General features: G+C 44.3%; 1 protein-coding gene across 2 annotated transcripts in view; it reads right to left on the bottom strand.

Moving 5' to 3' along the window:
- Window positions 1–23,899, bottom strand: part of SYN3 (synapsin III) — a 203,255-nt gene that overhangs the window by 139,955 nt on the left and 39,401 nt on the right. For both annotated transcript variants that reach the window (XM_075753811.1, XM_075753818.1), the window contains 2 exons: window positions 16,642–16,733; window positions 3,115–3,271 (listed from right to left, as the gene is read on the bottom strand). In XM_075753811.1, coding sequence (XP_075609926.1) covers window positions 3,115–3,271; window positions 16,642–16,733 — 249 coding nt within the window. The remainder of the gene's footprint in view (window positions 1–3,114; window positions 3,272–16,641; window positions 16,734–23,899) is intronic.

Here is a 23,899-nt window from a genome sequence, read left to right as displayed (position 1 = left end):
TAAAAAATGGGGCTGCATGTTTGAGTAAACTTGAGCCCAAACTCAGCTGATTGTAATTAGAGTTGCTGAGAAAAAACATTGTTGCAAATAGCCAAGGAAAAACAATCTCACTTCCATCTCCCTCCACAAAATCATAAACATTTCTACGAAATGGAACCATTTTTGGAAAAAAATAAAAAGAGAGAGTGAAAAGCACATTTCCCAGGGGTATTTAATTTTATTTCTTCATCTATCTATCTGAACTGTTTTCTAAGTCCAAAAAGTTTCCAGTATTATTTGTCAAGCAGATCCCTTCTTTCAAGATGCCTGTTTTGCAATCAGAGCGGAACATGCACAGAAGTGGTCTGTCCCTATCTCTTATTTCCCAGCTATCACAAAATTGTAATTTTCTGATTCCGCTGCCAGTGAAGCTTTCTGCCCTCAAATGCCCCAGTGCAATCTCTACCTGAGCTTCAACCTGATAAAATTTCAGTGGTGCCAAATACCAGTTCAGATCCCATCTGAGCTCTTAGATTCCTTAGGGCATCACAAATCTTTGGTTTGGGAGGTGAGGGGGGGGGGGGGGGCAGTAGGGAAAGGAGGCATTTTGCAAACCTGTTGTAAGTGTTTACAAGTGGTTTCCTTGACTCCTCTGGGAAGGTTGTCTGAGCCAGCTGTCTTCCCTGTGAGGAAAGCAGGGCACAACTGGATCCAGAACAGCTAGAGCCAAGTTACTGGCAGAGCCAATTTCTCCCACAGTGCCTTGCCAGCCCTACTTTTTTTTTCTTTTTTTTTTTTTTCCCAATGTGCTGAGTTTGTTTGTTTTCTTTTAAAGTCCTAAAAATAGGCCTGTCACATCTTGAGGCCCCTGCATGCCATCAGAAATATAATTACAAGGCATGAGCTGAAAAATGTCAACTAAACCTTGACTGAGTCAACCCCAAAATCAGATGGAATAGACCACATGACTGGGTTCCTTAGCAAAAGCCAGTGTAAATGCAGAGGCTTTTTGTCTGGTCACTGGTGTCAACATGCTCGTGTGTGTAGGAAGCAATGCAAAGGTGTTGTGCTGAGCCTGGTATTTGACCCTTGTCTTCCTCCCCTTTCTGATCCCAGCAACCTTTGTCATTCAAATGGAGACTGAGGCCAAATGTGGCATCATCCACCTATACAGTGATGGAAAAGTGAGCTTTTTCTCACTACTCTCATTACTGCACTGCAACACTTTTGGAAAAGACAGGACCCTGCTTTTGGTCTCAAAAAATACCCCAAATGTCGTAAAAGAGGTGAAAACTGAGAAGACCATTACTACTACACTGGTAGATGTTTTTGGTAAGAAATGAGTTCAATCCAACACTGCATATTCATGGAAATAAAAGTCTGAATCATTACAGACCTCAGCTGGATTTGAACTAGCCATCAACACACTGAAGATGAATAGGATATTTATTCCAAGGAAAAAACAAAAAGACTTAATTAGATAATGAGGAAGATTGTTATCACTTGTTATAAACCTTTGGTCTCACCCCAAGCTATATTTGTGCAATGAGTAAGAGGAATTCCTAAAAACTACCTAAAAGTGTTCCATGGGGAGCATACTGGAAAGTCCCATCTCCTTGTCACATCCATACAGTGTGTAGTTTCCTGATTCAGACCTAGAAAAATGCAGGCAAATTTCCATTCTGGGAGCATCAGTGATCAGAGAGGGCACTTTGGGATGACACTGCTTGGAAAACCCAGCTGTGGACTCCAAAATGGTATCAGCATCTGACTTCTTCCTGAAGGTGCTGCGATGGCCAGCCTTGCTCCTGTGGCTCGTGATGGCCAGCCTTACTCCTCTGGCTCTCCTGCTCCTGCAGTTTCTGCTGACTTAGAGCTGGTCATAAAACAGGTCTGGGTATTTATTACAAACTTTGATTTGGGGCTGAGACAAACCAATGATAATATTTTTTTAAGGCAGGTGTTCAGCCATCCCCAGGAAAGCAGGTCTTCATCATGTGTAACGGTTACTTGGGAAGACAAACGCCATCACTCCAAACGCTGCCCTCCCCCTCGCCCTTCCTTCTTCTTCCCAAAGCCCCTTATATGCTGAGCATGACATCACATGGTATGGAATATCCCTTTGGTCAGTTGGGGTCAGCTGTCCCAGCTGTGTCACCTCCCAACTCCTTGTGCACCCCCCAGCCTACTCGCTGGTGGGGTGGTGTGAGAAGCAGAAAAGGCCTTGGCTCTGTGTAAGCACTGCTCAGCAGTAATGAAAACGTCTCTATATTATCAACACTGTTTTCAGCACAAATCTAAAACAGCCCCCCACTAGCTACTACGAAGAAAATTAACTCTCTCTCAGTTGAAACCAGGACACAGGCTTGATGAACCAAGATTTTACGATAATCTTGTATTTCTTTCTGAAACTGCTGAAAAACTCTATATGCTTTCCTCTTTCCTTCTGCCTTTTTTCAAAGTCTTTGTCATTCTACATTTCCTTTTTTCCTAGACCTAGTTGTTGAAGAAATCATCTCTCTACTTTTCTTCCCTTTCTTTTCAGCTAATTTCCTCACAACAAAGCACCACCCAGAAAAAGTAGGAAGAGAAGACAAGAGAAGACAAGTGCAGGTTGCACTTCTGCAAGGAATGGATAATATTAGTCTTAGCCCAGGGCACCTGGTTACCACAAGTGTACATCTAATAAAAGATGCTAGAAATACTGTAGTTCAGATATCCTATAAAACAGTGAATGTTAAGGTAGTTTTACTGTGTTTTGGTCAAGACAGAGATGTGCTGCTATTGATCTGCTCTTATTAATCTATTGCTGTTCGTCTACTCTGCCTTACAAGAAATCTGGGTGTAACTGTACTGTTGGCTGTTTGTGAGACATTGGAGTCTGGGACAGGTGAAATGTCCTACTCAGGGTAAGGAAATAACACCTTGATATTACCAGAGGTTGATAAAGAAGCACTGCTGATGTTTTTTTCCCCAAGAATTCCCAGCTGTATTCCTACAGTTGTTTAGATGGTGGCTTTAACCTGAAGACACAAATTCCTATGAAACAGACTGGAAGCTGAGTGTGGTGCTTTATTGGTACCACATATCTGCTTTGCAGTGTTGGCATGCAGTTAGAGCTGGATCATCACTTACCACCCAGGGCTTGCTGCAGAAGTTGTAGATGGAGTAGAGGGAGTTGACTGTGTGGATGCCACCGTACTGGAGGCCGATGATGAGGCCACGGAAGTCTTCTCCCAGCGCCATGCTGTAGGCATGCTGCCGGATCAGGACAAAGTCAGGCTTGAAGGACCTGGAAGAGACGAGGAGATTGATGTTTTGCTTTTAAACACTCAGCAACACTTCTAACCTCCCCCTGTTTCTTCTCTATCCTTCTCCTTTTCATTAATGCATATCGCTCTTCTTTGTGCCTGTCGTCATGGGTTGCTTGCGTTAGAAGGTAACAAACCAAACAAAAAAGTCTAGTCATTAAAAAAGGGAAAATCCAACATAGCTGGAAGTGTGAGAGTGTAGAAGCAGGCCAAAGAGATTTGCTGCAGTTTCCATGTCACTCAGGCATGCACAGGAACAAGCCATAAGTGGAGCCAAGGGTCATAAATTCACTGGTGGGGGGATTCTCTCTTCTTTCTAAAAGCTTGGCCATATTTGGCAAGCTCGTTGCAATGTGCAACACAGATGAGGGAGCAAGTTTGTTTCCTGACGATTGAACTCCATATTGAAGCAATGCCCAGCGGGTGGGAAGATCATGACGGATTTCAAAAAAGCTATCGTACACATCCACACGTTGACATACTTTCCCCCTTTAATCAGTATACTACATGCGCAGCACATCCCAGGCTCTTACGGCTATGAGTCAACAAGTAAAAGGCAGGCATGGTAATGTAATTAATCAAAAGAGCAGAGCCCCTCATCCAGTGCTTGTGACTCATGGTGTGGACTTCCAGAATATTATTTAGCAAGACTGGAGCTGGGACTCCTATGGTTCAACAGCAGCAGCAGCTCTCAGCAAATGCACAGAAAAGTGGGGCCCTTTCTAGGTAAGCCAACAGGCAACGGATTATCTTTCAAACAGCCAGATCTCATTCCTTGCTGACACTGTGTCTTTGGAGCCATTCAGAAATCTCTGGAAACAGCAGCTGGAAAGAAACTGCTCCCAAAATGGAGCTCAGCAGTTCATTCTTGAAGCCATGGAAGGGGCTTTTCCACTGAAACAGGGGATTATTCTATACTTTAACAGAGGTTGCATCAAGGACATTGGAGAAATTTCCATGCTGTATTAAAGATTTTCAGAGAAATGAGCTCTGTAACCAGGTCCCATTACCTCACTACCCTCGAACATTTTCCTTGCTAAGAGACTATAATTTCTATCCTTTGCATGTATGAGCTGGAAATACTTTGGGTTTATAGCCCCTATTTATATTTCCATCATTCTGGCAGGGAAATCCGAGATGGTGACTCTGGGCCAGATTGCGGCAACAAACACTGTATACAAAACCCAGTGCAGCTTTGTTGTTTGAAAGCTGCTCATTTTGTTTGTTGGCCTTGGGCTTTTGTTATCGCCTGAGACATGGTGAGGAGCATGCTCTGCTTTTGTGATGCAAGAGGCCAAGCTTTGGAAATGTTGTGATTCCCTCCCATGGAGTATTTTTAAACCCAGGCATGTTCCCTAATGTACTTGGCACTAGAGGTGGTGCTTTCCTCCAGCAGTGAGATGCATAATGAGCATTGGGAGGGCTGCGCTATCACTGTGCAGCTGATTTATGGACCTCCCTGGTGTCAATGGGGGTGAGGCAAGCGGTGACCCCCTGTTGCGAAACAGCAAGTGAATACAAATCTGAGGAAACTTCAGCTGCTCCATTCTGCTGCACTTGCCGTGTAGAAAGTACCCCAGAGGGACAGGTCCTCAGGAAGGACTAATCAGCTTCCTAGGACCAGGACTCAATGTCTGTGCTGAGTTACTAAACAGTTGTGGTGCCTGGAGGGGCAGGAGCTTCAGGTGTATCCCTCTTTCATTCGGCTTTCCAAGCACATGAAGAAGAAAATGGTCCCTGTTACAGCTCAAGTCTTTCCCCAGGCTTCACTTAGGGAGCAGCACTTACTGGAGCTGCACGGTAGCGGTTCAGATCATTGCTCCAGTCTCCCCAGAGGAAGTGGCAGTATTTGCCCTTGAACATCTGCCCCAGCACCCCGGGGTGGGGACACGGTGCTGCGGCGGGCGGAAAGCATGCAAATGAGTGTGGCCAGCCCAGGGAGGGAGGACACACAGCTGCTGGGAAACTGCCTTCAGTGGCTTTACTTCTGCCAGCCAAGTTTAGGAAAAAAGCTCGTGTCTTTTCAGATCCTGGCAAAGGAAGAGTTTTTTCAACTTAGAAGATGGACATAGGAATACAGCCTATTCTCAGACTCCACATTGTGTGGGAAGGCAGGGCGCTCTCTCATGCAGCAGATGAGGAGTGAATCTCTAAAGCGAAGGTGGACACTGAATCCCTGTTTTGAGCTGCGGGACAATGAGGATGTTCCCATGGATACTGAGAACAAGGCAGAGGAGTGCAGGGCCTGGGACTAGCTGCGAATAAACATCAACTGGAGAGCCCCGGAGTCTGCGAGGCATCTGTAATGGAGAAACAGAGACCAGTGGCAAAATGTGAGGTGATGGGCTAGGAAGGACAGCAGGCAGTAAAAGGGAAATGAATAGTCATGGTAGGAGTGATGGCGTGAAAACTGAGTATCTGGGGGTACCAGTGATCTGGGGAGAAGGGAGCTTAATTGCTTCACGTGAGGATTCTTGTTTTTTTGATAGAAGATTACTTTTGCAAGCTATCACTCATTCTCAGAGTGTAAAGCTTAAGCTAACAGAGCAAGCCTTGGATTTGGAATAGCTAGTAGCATAACTGTTTTCTTTGCTAGCTCAACCCAACCCAATAACATCTCCCATGACGGAAAGCTGAAGCCCTTGGCAGACAGACAGGTTAAGCACAAGCCCCACATTTGAAACACCATTGCCAAAACCTTTGGGTGAGCCAAACTCAGTAGCACCTACTGTGTTGAGGTCCTAAGCACCGGAGTCCGGCAGGAGTAGGAGAGCTATGGCAGGAGCATGTACTTTTCCTCTCCACTAGATCTGTCCAGCCAGAGTTTAGATGACCACGACAGGTCTTGAATAAAACTGTAGCTAGACCCCTGCTAGAGACAGGTCAGGGGAATGGGTTTGGTCACAGAAAGAATACAGGAGAGCCCATTTAAACATCTAATGGACAGGGAGATGGGATAGGTAAATGGAACTAAAAGTAAAGTACAGATTTAAAACAGACACTAACAAGCTGTGCACTGCATGTTGGTGTGGTGACCTTTCTGTGCTGCATGGCAGACACCGGCCTGAAGTTGTGAATCTTCCTTAGCATGATAGCCAGATGGATGAAACTTCCGGGAGAAAGCTGGAGCCCATCTTTGGCCACAACCATTTTACAGAAGCCCTTTCTCTGACCCTAAGAGCTCAGTTCTCATTTAGAGTTTGGCTCCTAGCACTGCCTGGCAAAATAAAGGCCACTAAATTGCATGTAACATATTCCCAGAGTGGCATAGAGATACAAGAATCCTTTGTTTAAAAAGAAAAATAAATCCAGGAGACTGGAAAATTTTCATTTTCAGATTGAATTAGCTGGTGAGATTTCATTTTCCTCTGGAATGGAAAGATGCTTTACTTTCAGCTCGTGTCACCACAGGCAATGGCCTCTGCCACACACGACACAAGCCTTTCAGTGTTCTTAGTGGTGCACGACTGAACCGGCCACCCCCAGAGGGAAGCAGCCCCCCACAGGTCCCTATGGCTTTTCTCACTTTGCACTAGTTGCCTCCTTGTACCAGATGCTAGCCAAGGCACATGGCAGCTGCTCAGCCTACCTCTCCTCCAGCAATTGAGATCAACCAGCGATTACCAGAGTTAATCACCCCCGGGTGATGATGAGTGTCTGGCTAGGAAGCTGCTAGTGCTGCCAGTCCTGAGCCTGAACTCTGATACTGCGGTGCAGGATGCTTATTTGCATTTAACTAATTCTTTTCCAACTTGTTCCAATGCATTTTAGGAGTGTCTTTCTTTCTTAGTGGTAAAATTATACTTTAGAGACAAACCTAAGTATAAAGCCTGGATCCAAAATACCTGATAGGAAGAGATCTGTCTGCAGAATATAATTTCTTAGGTTGGACCCATCTACCCTTACATCTGTGACAGCATTAGCTGTCTTGGAAATACTTTTGTCTGAAGTGAGGGAACATAAAACAATTTAAGAGATTTCTGATGTTAGTTAAACATCTCAGGAGCAGCAGCAGCTACTGAAGATGCACATCCTCACTTCAGGTTCTGTCTACCCTCCATTATTCAAGGAGGCTTTATTCAGTTTTCTGACACTTCCCAGTGATCAACACATTTTGACTAAAAGTTCTCTTCCAAAGCCTTTCCTATCTGCTTGGCATGACATGGAGAGGAAGAGAAGTGCATAATTAAGCAATATGATACAACAAGCTTTGCGTTACTGGCAATTAATGGAGCCTTCAGGCAAGTTACTGAGGCACAGGTCCAAGCCATAAGTGACTGCATTTACCTGAGAAGTGCAATAATCCCTCCAACTATGCAGTGCCTCAGGTGTCTGACAGCTAATAGAAAATGTCATTTACAAATTGGAAAAAGTTCTTTTCGTGCCTTACATGGGTGTTAGTAGTATTGTTATTACATTACTGAAAAGTAGTATGAAATCTATGACATTTTCACCTATCACGATGTTAGATTTAATGTTATGTTGGATGTCATAGTAAAATGGGAAATGTGTTAAGAAAAAATCTTATTTCAGTCAAAACCTCGTGTCATGTTTTCCACAGAAAGAAGTAAACCCTGCTGAAGTTATTCAAATGAAGAATGAATGTGATTACTTATATGAATAAGGTAACACACAGCTGGTTTTAGAGAAACAAGAAAACAACATAGAATAAAGAATGACCTCTTTGCTAGGCTGGAGGAGAGGAGCAGGGGGTCTTTTGGGACACTGTAATATGACAGTGGCTGGGGAAAAACCATGGGGTATGGGAGACTTCAGTGTAGCAAAAGCAGCGTGAACCAGGAATCATGGTTGCGGTAGGACCTGCACCACTATATGCAGATGAGGACACCCTGGAAGATGCTCTGATTTGCTTCTCAGCCATGAACAAATGGTCAACGAGCCATAAAATCCCATGTCACACACTCTCGGAACTGTACTGTGGCAGTCTTCCAAGCTGTGTGGTGCACGCTGGAGGGAAGGGATGCCATCCAGAGGGACCTTGACAGGCTTGAGAGGTGGGCCTGTGTGAACCTCATGAAGTTCAACAAGGCCAAGTGCAAGGTCCTACACATGGGTTGGGAGAATGCCAAGCACAACTACAGGCTGGGCAGAGAATGGATTGAGAGCAGCAAAGAAGGACTTCGGGGTGTTGGTGGATGAGAAGCTCAACATGACCTGGCAATGTGCGCTTGCAGCCAGAAAGCCAACTGTGTTCTGGGCTGCATCAAAAGAGGTGTGACCAGCAGGTCGAGGGGGGTGATTCTCCCCCTCTACTCTGCTCTCATGAGACCCCACCTGGAGTACTGCATCCAGTTCTGGGGTCCCCAGTACAAGAAAGACATGGACCTGTTGGAGTGAGTCCAGAGGAGGGCCATGAAGATGATCGGAGGGCTGGAGCACCTCTCCTATGAAGACAGGCTGAGAGAGTTGAGGTTATTCAGCCTGGAGAAGAGAAGGCTCTGGGGACACCTAATTGCGGCCTTCCAGTACCTGAAGGGGCCTACAAGAAAGCCAGAGAGGGACTTTTTAGAAGGTTATGTAGTGATAGGAAAAGGCGTAATGGCCTTAAGCTGAAAGAGGGTGGATTTAGATTAGATATTAGGAAGAAATTCTTCACTGTGAGGGTGGTGAGGCACTGGAACAGGTTGCCCAGAGAGGTTGTGGATGCCCCCTCCCTGGAAGTGTTCAAGGCCAGGTTGGATGGGGCTTTGGGCAACGTGGTCTAGTGGAGGGTGTCCCTGCCCACAGCAGGGGGGTTGGAACTAGATGATCTTTAAGGTCCCTTCCAACCGAAACCATTCTATGGTTCCATGATTCTATGATTTTACTTGTAAACTGATCAACCTTGACAAGGAAAAGCATGTAGACCTGGATGATGCCTCAAAGTAGTAACAACCACACCTGCCAACAGCAGCATGCCTTCAAAATGCTTGTGACCCAAAGCTTTTACAGAAGATGATCCAAATAGTTTCCAACATCACAGAATAAAGTCATAGAATAATTTAGGTCAGAGAGGATCTTTGGAAATCATCTGGCCCAACACCCTGCTCATTGCAGGGCTAATTTTAAAGTGACATTAGGTTGATCAGGGTCTTGTCCAGCCAAAGTTTTAATATTCCCAAGGATGAAGATCCTCTAGCCTCTCTGGGCACTTGTTCCAGTATTTGACCACCCTCACTGTGGATTTTTTAAAAAAAAAATATATCTAATTAGAATTTCACCTGCTGCAACTTCTGTCTGTTTTTTTCTTTTCCTTTCACTGCACACCTTCAACAGGAGTCTGGCTTCATTTTCTCTACATCCTCCTCTTAGCTGCCTGATGGCTGTAGGTGGATCCCCCTCAACCTCCTCTTACAGATTGAACGAAGCCATCTCTCACTGTCTCCTTGGACGTCTTTAGTTCTGTTCAATGAGCTTGGTGGCCTTTCACTCAACTCCTTCCAGTTTGTCAATGCCTTTTTTGTACTGGGGAGCTCACAGCTGGACACAGTACTCCAGATGTGAATAGTGTCTCGTTAGCTACACATTTGCTAATATTGCCCAGTGAGCCACAGGGCTTCTTCTCTGCAAGGGCACACAGGACCTCCAGGTCCTTTTGAGCAGAGCTGTTTTCCCTCCAGCTGCCCCCCAGCAGTACTGGTGTTATTCCTCCCTCACTGCAAGACTTTGCAATTGTCCTTATTGAACTCTATGAGGTTCCTGTTGGCCCATTTCCCCAGTTGTTGAGGTCTCTCTGAATGGCAGCTCTGCCCTCTGGCATATCTATAGCTCCTCACCCTTCAACTTGTTGCCACCCATGAGCTTGTTGAGGTTGCACTCTGTCTCATTATCGGGTTGTTCACAAAGGTTCACCTTGACCAGTATAGTGCAGGTGCAGCAGGGCTTGGCCCTTCACTTCTCCATTTGCCATTTCCTGGAAGAAGCCTTACTAAAAACCCTCATGGAAAGGAGATGAATTAAGGCAGGATTGGGGGAAAGCTGATCAGACTGAAACAATCTACAACAGTCTTTAATCATTCTTGCATTCAGTCCAGGATTAACTAATTAATGAGTGCTCTAGGCCCTGGCAGCACATTTCTTATTGGAAAGAATTACTGTAAATGCAAAAAGGGCCAGGGAGTTAGTTTAGTCTCTGAGATGCTCCCCACCCTGGTCTGCTCAGAGTGACTTTTTCTTTCTGGCAGCTGCCTGCACACCAAATGTTTTCCCAATAACTGTCAGCATCCTGCCTGCACGTCGGCTGGGCGCCAGCTGCTGGGGAGGTGAAGGGGGACATTATTCATCTGGGAGATCAGTAAACCCCAAAGAGAGAAGCAGGCCTCCAAACAGCTGTTTAGCAGCAGTAGCTGAGGTGGAAGCAACTGAGAATAAATACGTAAATAAACACACCCCAAATTCTCTTCTCATTTTTAGCTCCTGAGAGCGACAGGCAGGTGAGGAGGGGGGGATATTAGTGAAATTTGATGGTAAATCATCCCCCATGTGGGAATCATTTCTCGGTTTATAAATGTTTACTGGAGGTGTTAAATTGCTTTGTGTGTAACTGCGGCTTGCCAGGATCTACCCTGTTTGACACCTTGTCCCAGCCCATTATCTCTGCAGGGTGTTTAGGTAAGGGAAGTGGTCATTTGGCATGCTGGTGTTTTGCCTAAAGTGCACTTTCAAAGGCTCACATGCTGTTACACACACTCCTCCCTTACATTTACAGATTGCCACGCCATCGATAGAGAAATATTGCCCAATTGTTGCTCAGTGTTAAATATATAGCACATATTGTACTCTACGATGTGGTACATTCTGTGAATCTTGGGAGAACTAGGCGCTCAACATATTTTTCCATCTGGCTTCTAGGAACCTAAACTCTCCCAATCAGTTTCTCCTGTTTTTTTCTCCCGTCTGCCTCTTTGCAGAAATTTTCAGAATTTTTGTTTGGAAGCAACAAAAAAAATAGAAAAAGATATTTTTAAAAAGGCACCAAATTAGATCCAGAGTTAAATTAAAAAAGACAGGGACTAGGCAGAGCCTAGAGTTCTGCTTTGACACAAGTTTCCTGGAAGACGAGAAGCTGGAAAGTGACCTACTGCCTACCAATATGTCCTACATCAATGTCCAAGGACAGTAACTATTCCCATAACCTCCCTGTAGAACTGCAAGAAATCACCAACTCTTGTGAATGAATAGTCCTCAAGAGACAAGAAAATATACATCTCCTAGCAATATGCAGCTACTGTGTGGTGAGAAAACAAAACCCACATGCCTCTTTCAGGGAGCAGCTTGTGGGGTGGCTGAACCTACTGAGATGGGAAAAGGTGCAGTGGGAAGGGGACAGTATCCTTACTGGGCTTTAAAAAGTCTTGCATCCTGGAGCAGGCAGACCTTTTTTAGCCAGAATACATGTCTCCTGGGGTCTGAAAGCTCTGAATGGCGGGAAAACACCTGCTGCTGGGGTGGCCAGTTTCTTCCCCATTCCCCCCATGCAAAGGGATTTGCTTCCTTAAGCTGTGATTGTACTGCAGCTTGCAGCGCAAAAATACATTTTGGGAAAAAAACACTTTCAGGTCCTGATCTGTTTGGGATGGTGATTCAACAGGCTGCTGTCCTGTTATCAGACCACAGAGCATGGTTTAAGTACTGAATCAGCTGGGTCCAATGGGAAAATCAGTGTCAATTAAAGGAATGAATGGGCTTGTATGGAGGAAGCAAAGCATTCACTGACCCCACCACAGCTGTGAGTGACAAGGGCATATATCATTCAGGGTGAGATATGCACCCTCTTATACAGACCAGCCAAATTCAGGCAAGGCCTGTAGGACTAAACACCACTCCACAGCAGAGATCCTTCCCCACAGCAAGGCTTTGTCCATGGCTCTCAGCTCCTCTTTGCTTTGCTGTCAGTGTTGTCACATCTCCCCACTTGCCAGGGCCATTGCTCTATGCAGGGTCCTCCCCATTTCAGACCCTGGGCATCTCCTGGTCCATCAGCTGTTGTCTGTGTTGAGGTATTACACACTATAAGTGGTATGGCCACCACTGTGGTAGGTCCCATGCAGACATACAAAAATGTGCTTTCTCCCCTGGATGATCAGCCCCAATGGCAAAAGAGCCAGCTCCACAGGGAGACAGGAGATGAGAGCAGTCTGGTGCATGATTAATTTATATCCTTAAAAGTCTGAAATGCTCCCAAAGACATTAGTATTCTCCATGTAAGAAAGCTGTCCAGATTTTCAACATATCCCTGCCTTATTCCCACATCTACTGGAATTAATAGCTGAAGGTTTGTAAAGCCCAAAAGGCAAACACAGGACTGCATTTAATCTAATACAGAGGCTGAGATCATAGTTTGGGAGTTTAAGTGTTGTCAGAAGCAGAGACAGCCCAAATTCTCATTTATACTAAGACACTTTTATAATATCCTGAAAGCATAAATGCATCTCAGAATGAGAGCGGTGCCAGCACCAACAGCCTCTTTGCAGCATGGAAACATTGGTATGAAGGACCCTTCAGAGAAATGAAGACAAGTGAAAATGAAAATCCCATTCTTTACATCTAACCCCAGTAGAGGTGACACAGCCCAAGAGCTTTCTAAGGTAAATTAGACTCCAGACAGTTCACTCTGTGTGTGTGTGTGTGGTGGGGCATGTGTGTAGACCTGTGCAAAAGGATGTTGTGGATGCTCTGGAAGGAGGATGAAGGATCCACCCAAGTGTTTTAAAAGCAAGCATAAGTCCACGCTTGTTTTTTCACACTGCTTAGTAGTCCAGCTGTCGCACCCAGAAATAACTCCATTTCTCTATTGAAGAGGTTGCTAAGTTGGTGAGAGATCCCTTGGGATGAATAAGTGCCACCACAAATAAGTGCTGGTGTAACACGGACCAGTGTGTGGGAGATTCCCCTGTGCCAGCCCTGGCTGAGCCCAACGCTGCTCCTGGTGCCCAGCTCATCCCCCTGCACTGCCCTCGGCCGGGGCACGTGTTACAAAGCACCAAAATAGGAAAGCACTTCCTAGAGACTGCATGAGATACTCCACAGCCAGCTCTTTTTCTTCAAACTCTGAAGAAAATGTGCTGAATAGGCTGACGGAGCCATCGCATATCATGATGGAACCAGCACGGAAAAAACACATGCAGTTTTTTAGATTTGTTAGATGACAGTCTCTCTCTCTAGTAGCACATTTCACTGAGACTTATCAAATCCCTCACCCCACCCTACAGATGTGCAGAACTTAGTAGCTAAAAAAGAGGAGGTGGAGACCCAGAATTTTGTTACTTTAAAATTAAACTCTTGGAGCCACACTTGTTTTAAAAATCAGGCAAGCAAAGTAATGCCTGGCCTCGGTCCTGTTGTTTGCTACCTGACTTGTAGCTCAGGATACACATGGAGATCCATATACTTCCAGTTGCTGCTCTCTTTAATTGACAGTAATGCTTCTAAAGCTCCCTTTTTTAAAAAAAATTGCCTGAGGCGGATGGTAAGTGTAGGGCTTCAAGGACTGTTATACCTTCTTATTAGGGGATTTATCTTCCAGGTAAAAGAAACACAATTATTTCCTGGTGCAGTTCAAATCAGTTGGCACAAGATCTAAAAGAATGCCTAACTCCAAGGTGTCAGAAAGGATCAAGGGATCAACAAAGACACAACTTTGATTCAAACGTGCAATAGGAAGTCCCCAGTTTAAAGAAAGAACTAGGAGACCTGCTGCAAAATGACATAATTTAATAGGCTAATAGATTGTTAGATAGTTTATCAATTAACATAATTTCAAACTGGAGAGAATAGCTCAGTGGTTTCCTTATTATTGTTGTTGTTGTTATAAATGTTTATTATTTAATTTATTTAAAATCCACTGATCTGTAATATACACTGTCTTTCGACTAAACTGCCACACTCTGTTGCCTTTGCTTTGAAGAGGAGTGTGAAGAAGGCAGGGCATCTGGGAAGGGGGAATCCCAAATGTGCCTGTTAGCAGGATGCTGTCGTATTTCCTTCCTATAACTTGTCAGTGGGATTTCGAAGGACTCTGGGTATTCAAAAACCATGATGAGTCTTATATCTCATCATCTAGAAACATTCTGACTTTGACTGAATATCTCACTTAATAATTAATAGAGGCCTAAAAAGTGATGGAAAAAAGATGTATATGACCACGTCATATCGTTGGTGTTGGCGCACGCATGTGAGTGGAGGGTGTCTCGTGTGGCATCTCCCTGTGGCTGGGCACCCTGGTCTGTGGCCAGGGAGGACAGGGCTGCGGGCAGGACGGGGGACATGGGAGGGAGTGGGAAGCAAGCTGCACCCATGTGGATGGGCTGAGGGGCCTCCACACAGCTCAGTAGCAGTATGCTCTATAATTCTTCTTCTAAAGTGAAGAAGAGTTATTATCTCTGTAACTTGTAAAGTGTTGGTAGGAGTGGCTGTGGAAGCTAACCAGCCTGAGCTCTTAAACTTGCTGAGCTGGGCAGGAGAGGAGCACAGCAGCACAGGCTGTAAACAAATGCCTAGGGCTTGTAAGGACTATAAAAACCCATGGACAATACCTGCCATATAAACTGTGTATCCAGACAAGTATGTATTTGCAAAATCCACGTTCCACCACACAAATGCATGTGTTCTTAAACATGCATAGAAGAAAACAAAAAAACCTGAACTAATGCCATTCATAAAAATATGCATTTTTATATATAAATAGCCACACAAAAAGGCTAGTTGTGGTACTGCAAGCAGAAACATGAACACCATGCCCCAGACCCTCTTGTGAAATAAATTTTGTCTTCAGTTTCAGTTTAATAGCTCAAGATCTTTCTGCCAGACATATGAACGGCTTTGGGAGGTAAGGCATGGGAAGGAAAATGAAGATGTGATCAACCTAGGAAATGGTTCTTGGGAAACCTTCCAGCATTGTGAGCAAGTGAACACAGGAGCACATTAGCACGGCGCACTGTCTGATGCATGTTCCAGTGGCTGGTTCACGGGACACACGCTTTGTTTCACTGAGAAACAGACATTTGTGGGATGAGAGAAAGCAAATGGATATAACAGATTCAACCTTTAAAGTTTTTAGCAGAGACTCATGAAATTGTACCAAAGAACAAATGGATACTTGTGGACATACCAAGAGCCGTCAAGACCTGAAATGGATTGATGGACCACAGTCATAGCTAATTGACAGTGACAAGTGTTGCTTTGCACTCTCTGGACTGGAAATGACGTCTTGAGAAATTAAACTGAGGCCAGCACTCTCAGAATCATCATTTTTCAGTTGTTCCAGTAATCCCTTTCAAAAATATTGCTGCATGCTCTATTATGTGTCTGAACTAGAAGCAAACAGACAAAAGCATTGATTAAATGTGTGAACAATATTAAACTCACAGACACTGAGTGCACTGAAAAGTGCAAAGGAATCGTACAAAAAGAAGTAGGGAGGCTAGAAAAATGGATTGGGAGCTGCAATGAGATTTCAACATGAACAAAGAAAAGCTATTGTATCAAAGATGAAATGTAGAGTTGGAAGTTGTAAGGACAGAAACTCGTAAAGATGTAGGCTTGAGAATAAAAGGGTGAAAGGTAATATCAGGGCTATGTAAACAGAGGCATTTTACCATCATACACAGATGTGACAAATTACACTGCTCTTTATATAGCACCAGTAAGAATGCATCTAATGTTAACTCCAAATCACAAGCACTTTGGTGTCAGAAAGAAGGGGAGTGATGCTTTTGGAAAGTGAATTGGGAGTGTGATTGGGGAAGCATTGCTCAGGAAAAGAGTCTGCTTGCAGTGACTGCAATTACAAAGTAACACTAGCAGGGATAGAAATCCCCATCAAACGGAGATATGGTATTACCTCTGAGATATATCACAGGGCAAGGCCAGAGTATTGGGAAGCTCTGGCAAAAAAAAGTGGTATTTCAGGGGCCAATCAGGCTGCAAGGATCACTATAATGGAAAGGCCTTGTCCACTGGGATCAGGAACTAATACAGGTAGGCTAATAAATGTAAACCACTGTTTACAATGAAGGTTAGTTGGCACAGAAGGACAGAAAAATCAAGGGAAAGGAAGATCCATTGTTCCTTTTACTGAGAGGCGTGAGGCTAAAAAGAACCTGAAAAGGAGACACTTGTGGTTGCATGAAGGGTCTGGGCTGGAAACAATGACCATATGGCATAATGTGCAGCTGAGATCTGATACAAAACCACCAGAGTCAAGTCAGTCTTTCCACTGCTTCCAGGAAACCTTGAAGTCATCAGGACTGCGTTGCCCTAGTTTATATACCGGTCAGTCCTTGAGGTCATTCTGCTTGCCCTAACATTGCTCTAGAAAGCCCGATTTTCAAGAAGAGCCGGTGCTCCTCACCTTACCACCTTGGTGCCATTCCTCATGACCTGCATGTCCACCATGCAGCCGCCCGTGACGTAAGCAGCCAGGTTCAGCTCGGCGAACTCAGCCTGGAGCGGAGCAAAAGGACAGAGAGTTACTCGAGGACAGCAGAGACACAAACACATGGACACAGACACAGAATTGTCTTCAGCTGGAATGTGCATTTCCTTCTTTTTCTTTTTCCCCCTTTTTTTTTTTTTCTGTGAGGCAATGGGAGATCCAATTACAGCTGATTTGCCCTGGAGAGACTGCAGAAGTATTTACGGCTCCCACACTTGGGGTGTACAAGTACACAGGATTAGGCTTATTGCAGTAATAAGTACTAAAGGAATTAAGACTGAGAAAGCTGAAAAACACATACAGGAAAGAATAATAATAATAAAAAAGTAATAGAAAGAGGTAAGATCGTTTGAATTCATATTCCAAGTTTCCACTTGGAAACATAAATTTAGAATTATGTCCGAGTCAGCTGTTGTGCCACTGGCCAGCTATAAACCTAATACAAAAGATTTAAACCTACCTAAATAGCTAAAAAGCCTCATTATGCTGCAGGAAGGTGATAAGCAGAGAAACTCACCTGATGCTGTTTACTTATTAAGGTTTTAACTGTTAAAGGGTTACAAAGCTAGGTAGGCTATTAACAGTAGGGCTCAATTATTAACAACACTTCATCTTTTAAAAAAGAGGTGCGACTTACAAGGCTGGAAAGGTTGGCGAGGAACATTTAAGGTATAGGGAGCAAAAGGCAATGTTGATGGGGGTGATTACGACTGCAGTGGGTGTCAGTGAAGGTTAAGACACAAATCAGAGCAATTAACTGAGCAAGAGACGTGATAATCCTCCTGCCTGGCCGCTGGCTCTGCTGCCCCTCAGGCAGGAGTGCCATCAAGTCCTGGTGGTCTCAGGCCACTCTCAGTAGGAGGAGGATGGCAGGATTAGCTGATCAGTGCTCTACTTGGGCTCCAAATCATAACTCTGTCCTTTATGAGCAAATGAGTAGACCCCAGACTAGAATAGCCTATTATAGTGCCATGCCAGTCCTCCCTTTCCAGCAGGATGCAAACATACCTGTACAGATTCAGAATCCTATATTAAATTAGTGCCTGTGTATATAAATAATCAGGTTTCAGTTTTTGGGACAGAAATTTTAGTCTTCTCCCTTTGAACATCTTTTTTCCCCCCTTCCTGTTAACGCATTTCTTTCAGACTTAGTATGGTGGAGACTGAGAAGCAGTAAAATCACCTTCTAATCAGTGGCTACCTAATATCAGAGCACTCAGATGGTGTTGCTAATGCTTGTGAATTTATTTATATTCTTGTAGTATTTAATGTTCTTCTGATACTTCTACTAGCTGGAACCAAAAGATAGTGCCAGGAACAACTTTTATACAGAAAAAAAAAAAAAAAAGCAAGCAAAAAAGCATGTTTTGTCCCCATGAACGCATGGAAAAAACTTGTCAATGGAGAACTAGTGCACCTGTAAAGGCTCAGAGGCCAGACAACAAATGAAAAAATCACTTCCAACTTTCTTTTTTTAAAATACACATAATTTTAAAGCGATGACTGTGGACTGGTGACCCGATGATGTAATTAGATTTCATGTTTGCGGCCCTGTGTAAACTTTTCAAAGCAACACCCTTACATGATCTTACATCATTGTAACTCCCAATTACAATGAAAGGAGGAGGACAATTTCTGTTGCCGAGAAACAAATCCTACTTCAAATACACACATAGGGAATGGCAGTGGTTCAGGTGACTGCCTGGGGCTTTTCTTATGAGATTGCACAGTGGTGCCTTGGCCACAGCCATGCTTCTTCAGTGATTGTATTGGATCAGAGATAAGAAACTACGTACCTCTAAAAGGCACCTACATTTTATACATTTAAAAGCTCAATAGATGTAGGGAGAGGGGTATCCACCTTGAACAAATTCAGCAAGAGGAGATGCTCTGGGTACTGTCAGAGAGCTCCCCAGCACATCAAGGCAAGTAGGACACAGCATACCTCCTTGTTAGCTTACATGGTGAGGCCATAGACTTGGGAGATGAAAGGATGGTTTTCCCACCTCTGTGCCTGCGTGTGCCTCAGAGATGTCCCACGCTGAAAGCAGAGTGTTACTGAGCTGGACCTTCAGCTTCTGCAGCTGAGAGATGCATCATCTCATGTGAGATCCAGAGCAAGAGAGGGAAATTTTAGGTCTGTATTTTCATATTTTTTATGCTTTTCTTCCATAATTTTTTCCTGTAATGGTTTTGTACTAAAGAGCTTAACACTTTGTTTTGCTGGGGGTGAAAATGGGCAATCTTCATGTGATCGCTGGCACTTACGATCTAAGTCAGTCTGACAGGCGTTGGTCCCAGGCAGTGAGACCGAACAAAGCTGTGTTCGGACACCTGACGTCCTAGCAAGCCTGGGAATCCCCCGAGCTGGTAAGTACTTCATCCCAAACTGCCAGGACCAATTTCAGGCCTGCTAATGTCAAGAGCCAGAAGAAAGGGAGAAATCCCCTTTGGCAACCATTGTGCAGGGCACCATGGCAAGGAGGGAGGAGCGGAGAGAGGGTCTGCAGGACTCAGCTACTTCTCCCCAAAACATCCAGATATGCAATTACAGCTGAGGGACAATCCTAATCTTTTCCTGGCATTCATTCCTGCTTTAACGGACTAAGTCAAGGACCGCTGCTGCTGCTTTCATGTAGCTGCTTTGTCCCATCTGACAGGCTGCTGCTAGCTGGCGTTTGGAGGAAGGCTGAAAACTTCAGTCAGCAGAAATTGTTTCCTGTTGATTTTCCAGTGCTCCCTGTATTTTTAACTTTGTGGGTTTTGTAGCTTGATGACTTCCCTTGGCTGGGATTTCAAGTCTGAGATCATCTCCAGCCTGAGTTTACCTTGCAGACAAAGAGGTCTTTGAAAGCAGCCCATGCAGATAGAGTGACAGGTAACTATGCATAAAACAGGAGAGCCCAGCTCCCCGTGGCCTTGCAGAGTCATTTGCATTAGGACTCATCAAATAGAAGGCAACATTACATTAGCCTGATGGTGTTTTATACTCGCTTTACAATGGTGCCAGTGGCTGCAAAAACATTTAGGCCAAGAGTGAACCGTGTATGACAAACGTGACACAATCTGTCTTGAAGAATAACGTAATACAGACTGTGGGAGTAGAAATATTTTGTACCTCTGTGAGGCCCAGATTTGGGAGGATGCCCACAGATATTTTGAGGATAGTTCTGTTAAAAATGAACATTTCAGGTATTCAGACTCAGAAATCTCTTCAGATCATATGGACTAAATGTTAAGCTACTCTCAGCTTCTCCCATCAGTGTTCTCTAGGTGCTGGAGAACTTTTTGGTGAGCTACTTTAGAGTGTCTGTTTGCTGATAATAAAACAAGGAGGATTTTGTCATTTTAAATCATGCGATAGTAGAAATGCCTGGCTTGGTAGCCATACCTTTTAGTGCTTCATGGGAGTCACATGTTCAAGGTGGATTTTAAGCATTTTTCATAGAATAACAGAAAGTTGGGTTGGAAGGACTTCAAGACGTCACATAGTCTGTCTCTCTTTCCTAAGGCAGGACCAGCTCTACCTCTGCCATCGTGTGCAGATACTACATAACCTTCTTGTATCTTTCATAGATGAGGAACCTCCTCAGGCAATCTGTACCTTAACAACCTCGGAAAGTTTTCCCAATGTCCAACCTAAATCTCTCACCTTACTTTTTAAGACTGTAATATTTTGTCCATTACTTCCTCCTGCAGAATGTGAAGACTTACTGCTTGAAGACTTACTCTTCCTTCTTCCTTTTTTCCCCTAGGCAAAACCAACCCCATTCTTGTAAGATTTTCTCATAGGTGATGTTTTTCAGCACAGTGATCAATATGTCGTTGCTGTCACTGGGATCCTCTCTGACAGGTCCACAACTTTTTTGAGTTGTAATAGCCCAAACTCACCATGATCCTGACCATTGTTGAGTAATACAAAAGGCCTTACATATAATACTGCTGTCCATATGTTCCAGTATGGATTTGTCATATATGCAGCAACGTGACTATTTTTTAACTCATATTCTGGCTGAGATCTGCTGTAATCCTTGCATTGCTTTGTCCAGGCTACCAACTTGTCTTCAGTTCCCCATCTTGTGCATCTGCCATTGATGATTGATGCATAAGGGGGAGATTTGTCAAAGTCTATGAAAACCTGATGGGAGGTAGTAAAGAAGATGGAGCCATACTCTTCTGAGTGGTGCCCAGGGAAAGAACAAGGGGCAACAGGCACAAAATTAAATATACTAAATTAAATTAAACACAAGAAAACACCCTTTTTATTGTAATGAGTGTCAAACACTGGAACAGGTTGCCAGAGTGGCTGTGGAGTCTCCATCCCTGGAGATAATAAAACCTTTATTGTCCATGGTCTTGGGCAGCCTGCTGTAGCTGAACTTGCTCAGAGCAGGATATTGGATTATGAGATATCCAGATGTGCCTTCCAGCCTCAACTGTTGTGATAAGTTTAGTATCTGACAGTTGTCCTTATTAAACTCCTCCCTGGATGTTAAGGTGGAATCCAAGGAAAGCATCTCAGTTTGCTCCTTGAGAAGATGCTGCGGGTCAGTTCATCTTCATTGTGGCACAGGAATGCAGGAATAGGGACGCAGACAGGTTTTGGGATTTGTATTTTGGGAGCATGATGGCTGATTTTTTTTTTTTTTTTTTAAAGCAAGCAGGCTTGGTGTGTCCATACAGTGACAAGCACATTGGGTTTTTTTGAGCTACGGAACTTTCTAAGCCCTCATCTGTACATAACCTAATTAAAAGCTACTCAGGCTGGTTGTTGGTTAAAAGAGAGAGGCAAAGTTATATTAGTCTTTTGTGTGAATGTTTGCATACATACCCCCCATTTGCATATATACCGCACATACACATAAATAGCAGAGAGGGGGTTTTAGCACTGCCAGGGAACCTTTGCACTTTCCTCAGCTGTAACACATATGCTGGCATTTTGGGGGGTTATTCCATCACATAAATCACAGCACCAAGCTACCACTACAGTATGCAGCTTTCCATAAGCAATGCAGAGTACTCACATCAGGATCCTAAGCGCTAGTTTGGTAGTTACTCTGACCAGCCCCTCTCATCCACATGGGCATGGGGGAAGGCGTTTTGATTCGTGGCACTGGAGCCACAGGTGGCTTACAGGGCACTCGGTCTCTCACATGGCCAGAGCTCCCCAATCTCCAAGGCTCCTTTGGCTCTCCCCTACCCACTGATTGTGCCCTGACCAAGGCTCTCCACTCTCCTAGTCTTAACTCCTGAAACTCCTCACTAATTATCACTACATGTCTGTTTTTCTCCCCCCTGCCCCATGACACAAAATGCAGTCAGAATAACAGGCTGGTCCATGTCATGGCTTAGGCACTTGGGATGAGGAATTACCACTGTCTAATCAAATCACATACATTCCTCAGTGGATTTTATGCTTTAATTTTTGGTGGATCTTCCAATATGCACAAGGAAAGACAGACTTTGGCAGACACCAGGCTGCATTCCTGTAACAGCACATTTCAATACAACCATTACATTAGAGGGGAAGTAAGCAATCCCTAAACCCTGCATAGGCAGAAGGGTGAACAGATCATATGGATGTGAACAGGGGGAGGGCTGGGGCTGTGCGTGCTTGGTGTGCACATGCATGCAGAATTAGAGATTACACACTCTGATTCCCCATGTCTCTTTCCTGAGACATTTTCCCTTGGGGAGGCACCCTGCTCCCCACCTTCCCCCAGTACTGGGATTGCTCTCTGGGAGAAAAGTATGGAGAGAGTCCAGCTGGGAGGGGGATGCTGCTGTGCAGCTCCAAGGGGAGCTTCCACAACTGCTCTTCACAAGCACTGAAGCTAGGATGCATGCTCCTAGCCTACAGACAGCGCTGATGGTGAAGGTCCACATGCCTTGACCTGTGTGAGTGCCTTTTGGTGCATCAGCTCTTACAGCATTTGAAATTGTCTCTTAAACTTTTTTTTTCAGAAGTTGTGTGACTGCCTGAAAATTGGAGCTTTAGCAAAAGCACATTTCCAAACCTTTTGATCCCAGGAAACAGCTCAAAAACATGAACTCTCTAAGCCTCCAACAGCCAATGGAAAACAACAAAAAAAAATAATTGAAGATACTATTTATCTAAGAAATTCATGATTTTTGAGTCATTCTTGCTGTTTCTTCTGTTCCCTTTATTCATGGTTTCTGAATGCTTGTATGTGGCAAAGCTATGAGAACTGCTGTTGCTGTTCTTGAACTGCTTTCTGGCTTTCAGTTGGGAAAAAATAAAACCAAAACCAACCCTAAGCATAAAATGAGTAAAAATTATACAGTTATTTGATGAGAGGCTAATTTTACTCTCATCACACATGGGCCTATCAGACTCTACCTTTTGAAAGGACCACTTTACACTGCACATGAAAATATCTCTTTAGGACGGGAAGTACAATGGAGCTGGAATTCATGATTTGTATTACAATTATCTTCTGTGAGTGCCAAGTACAACTTTTTTCCTGACAATGCTGCCAATGGAGTCATAATCTATACCACAAGACTTTTCCAGAAGCATGTACATAGGAGTTCACTGAATAGTCATTCCCTGAAAATAAACCAGGCAGCGGGAACAAGTGAATGAGCTGTACGAGAAGAATGCATGTCAGACAGACAGACGGACCCACCTTGTCACAGCAGGAAATGGTGGGAAGGAGATGGGTGGACAAACAACAGGAATAAAAATTTAGATGAACCTTTTGGCCTCATCAATCCTCCTTCACCCTTTTCACCCCCCTCCACCATCAAATAGCTAGTGCCAGGAAAGATGTCTCTGAATATATTAAAATGCTTTTAGGAAATATCTGAAGAACAGGTACCCCAAAGGTGGCAGACTGTCTAAGAAGTGCTGCTTGCTCTTGAGTGCTAGGTCTGTGCTCTCCTTTCTCCCTCCTGTGCTCTCATCAATCTCATCAGAAAAGCCCACCAAGACCATAGGGTCTAACCCCTTGCTACTGCAGGCACCATGTCACGAAACCTTTTCTTAAACCAGTGTATTTATTAAAAGCAACTGTGTCTCCTTTAGCCTCTGTTTTGGCAAGATAAACAAACTCAACAAACTTTCAGCCCCCTCTCATAAGTCAGGTCTCCATGGTCATCCCAGTGACCCCGCTCCGCACATCTCTCGCTTTGTGGTGAGTGTCCCACTCAT

Source organism: Balearica regulorum, chromosome 1, assembly GCF_011004875.1.
Source record: "Balearica regulorum gibbericeps isolate bBalReg1 chromosome 1, bBalReg1.pri, whole genome shotgun sequence".
Classification (NCBI taxonomy): domain Eukaryota; kingdom Metazoa; phylum Chordata; class Aves; order Gruiformes; family Gruidae; genus Balearica; species Balearica regulorum.
Note: the sequence above shows the minus strand (reverse complement) of the source record. Positions and strands in the feature narration are given on the sequence as shown.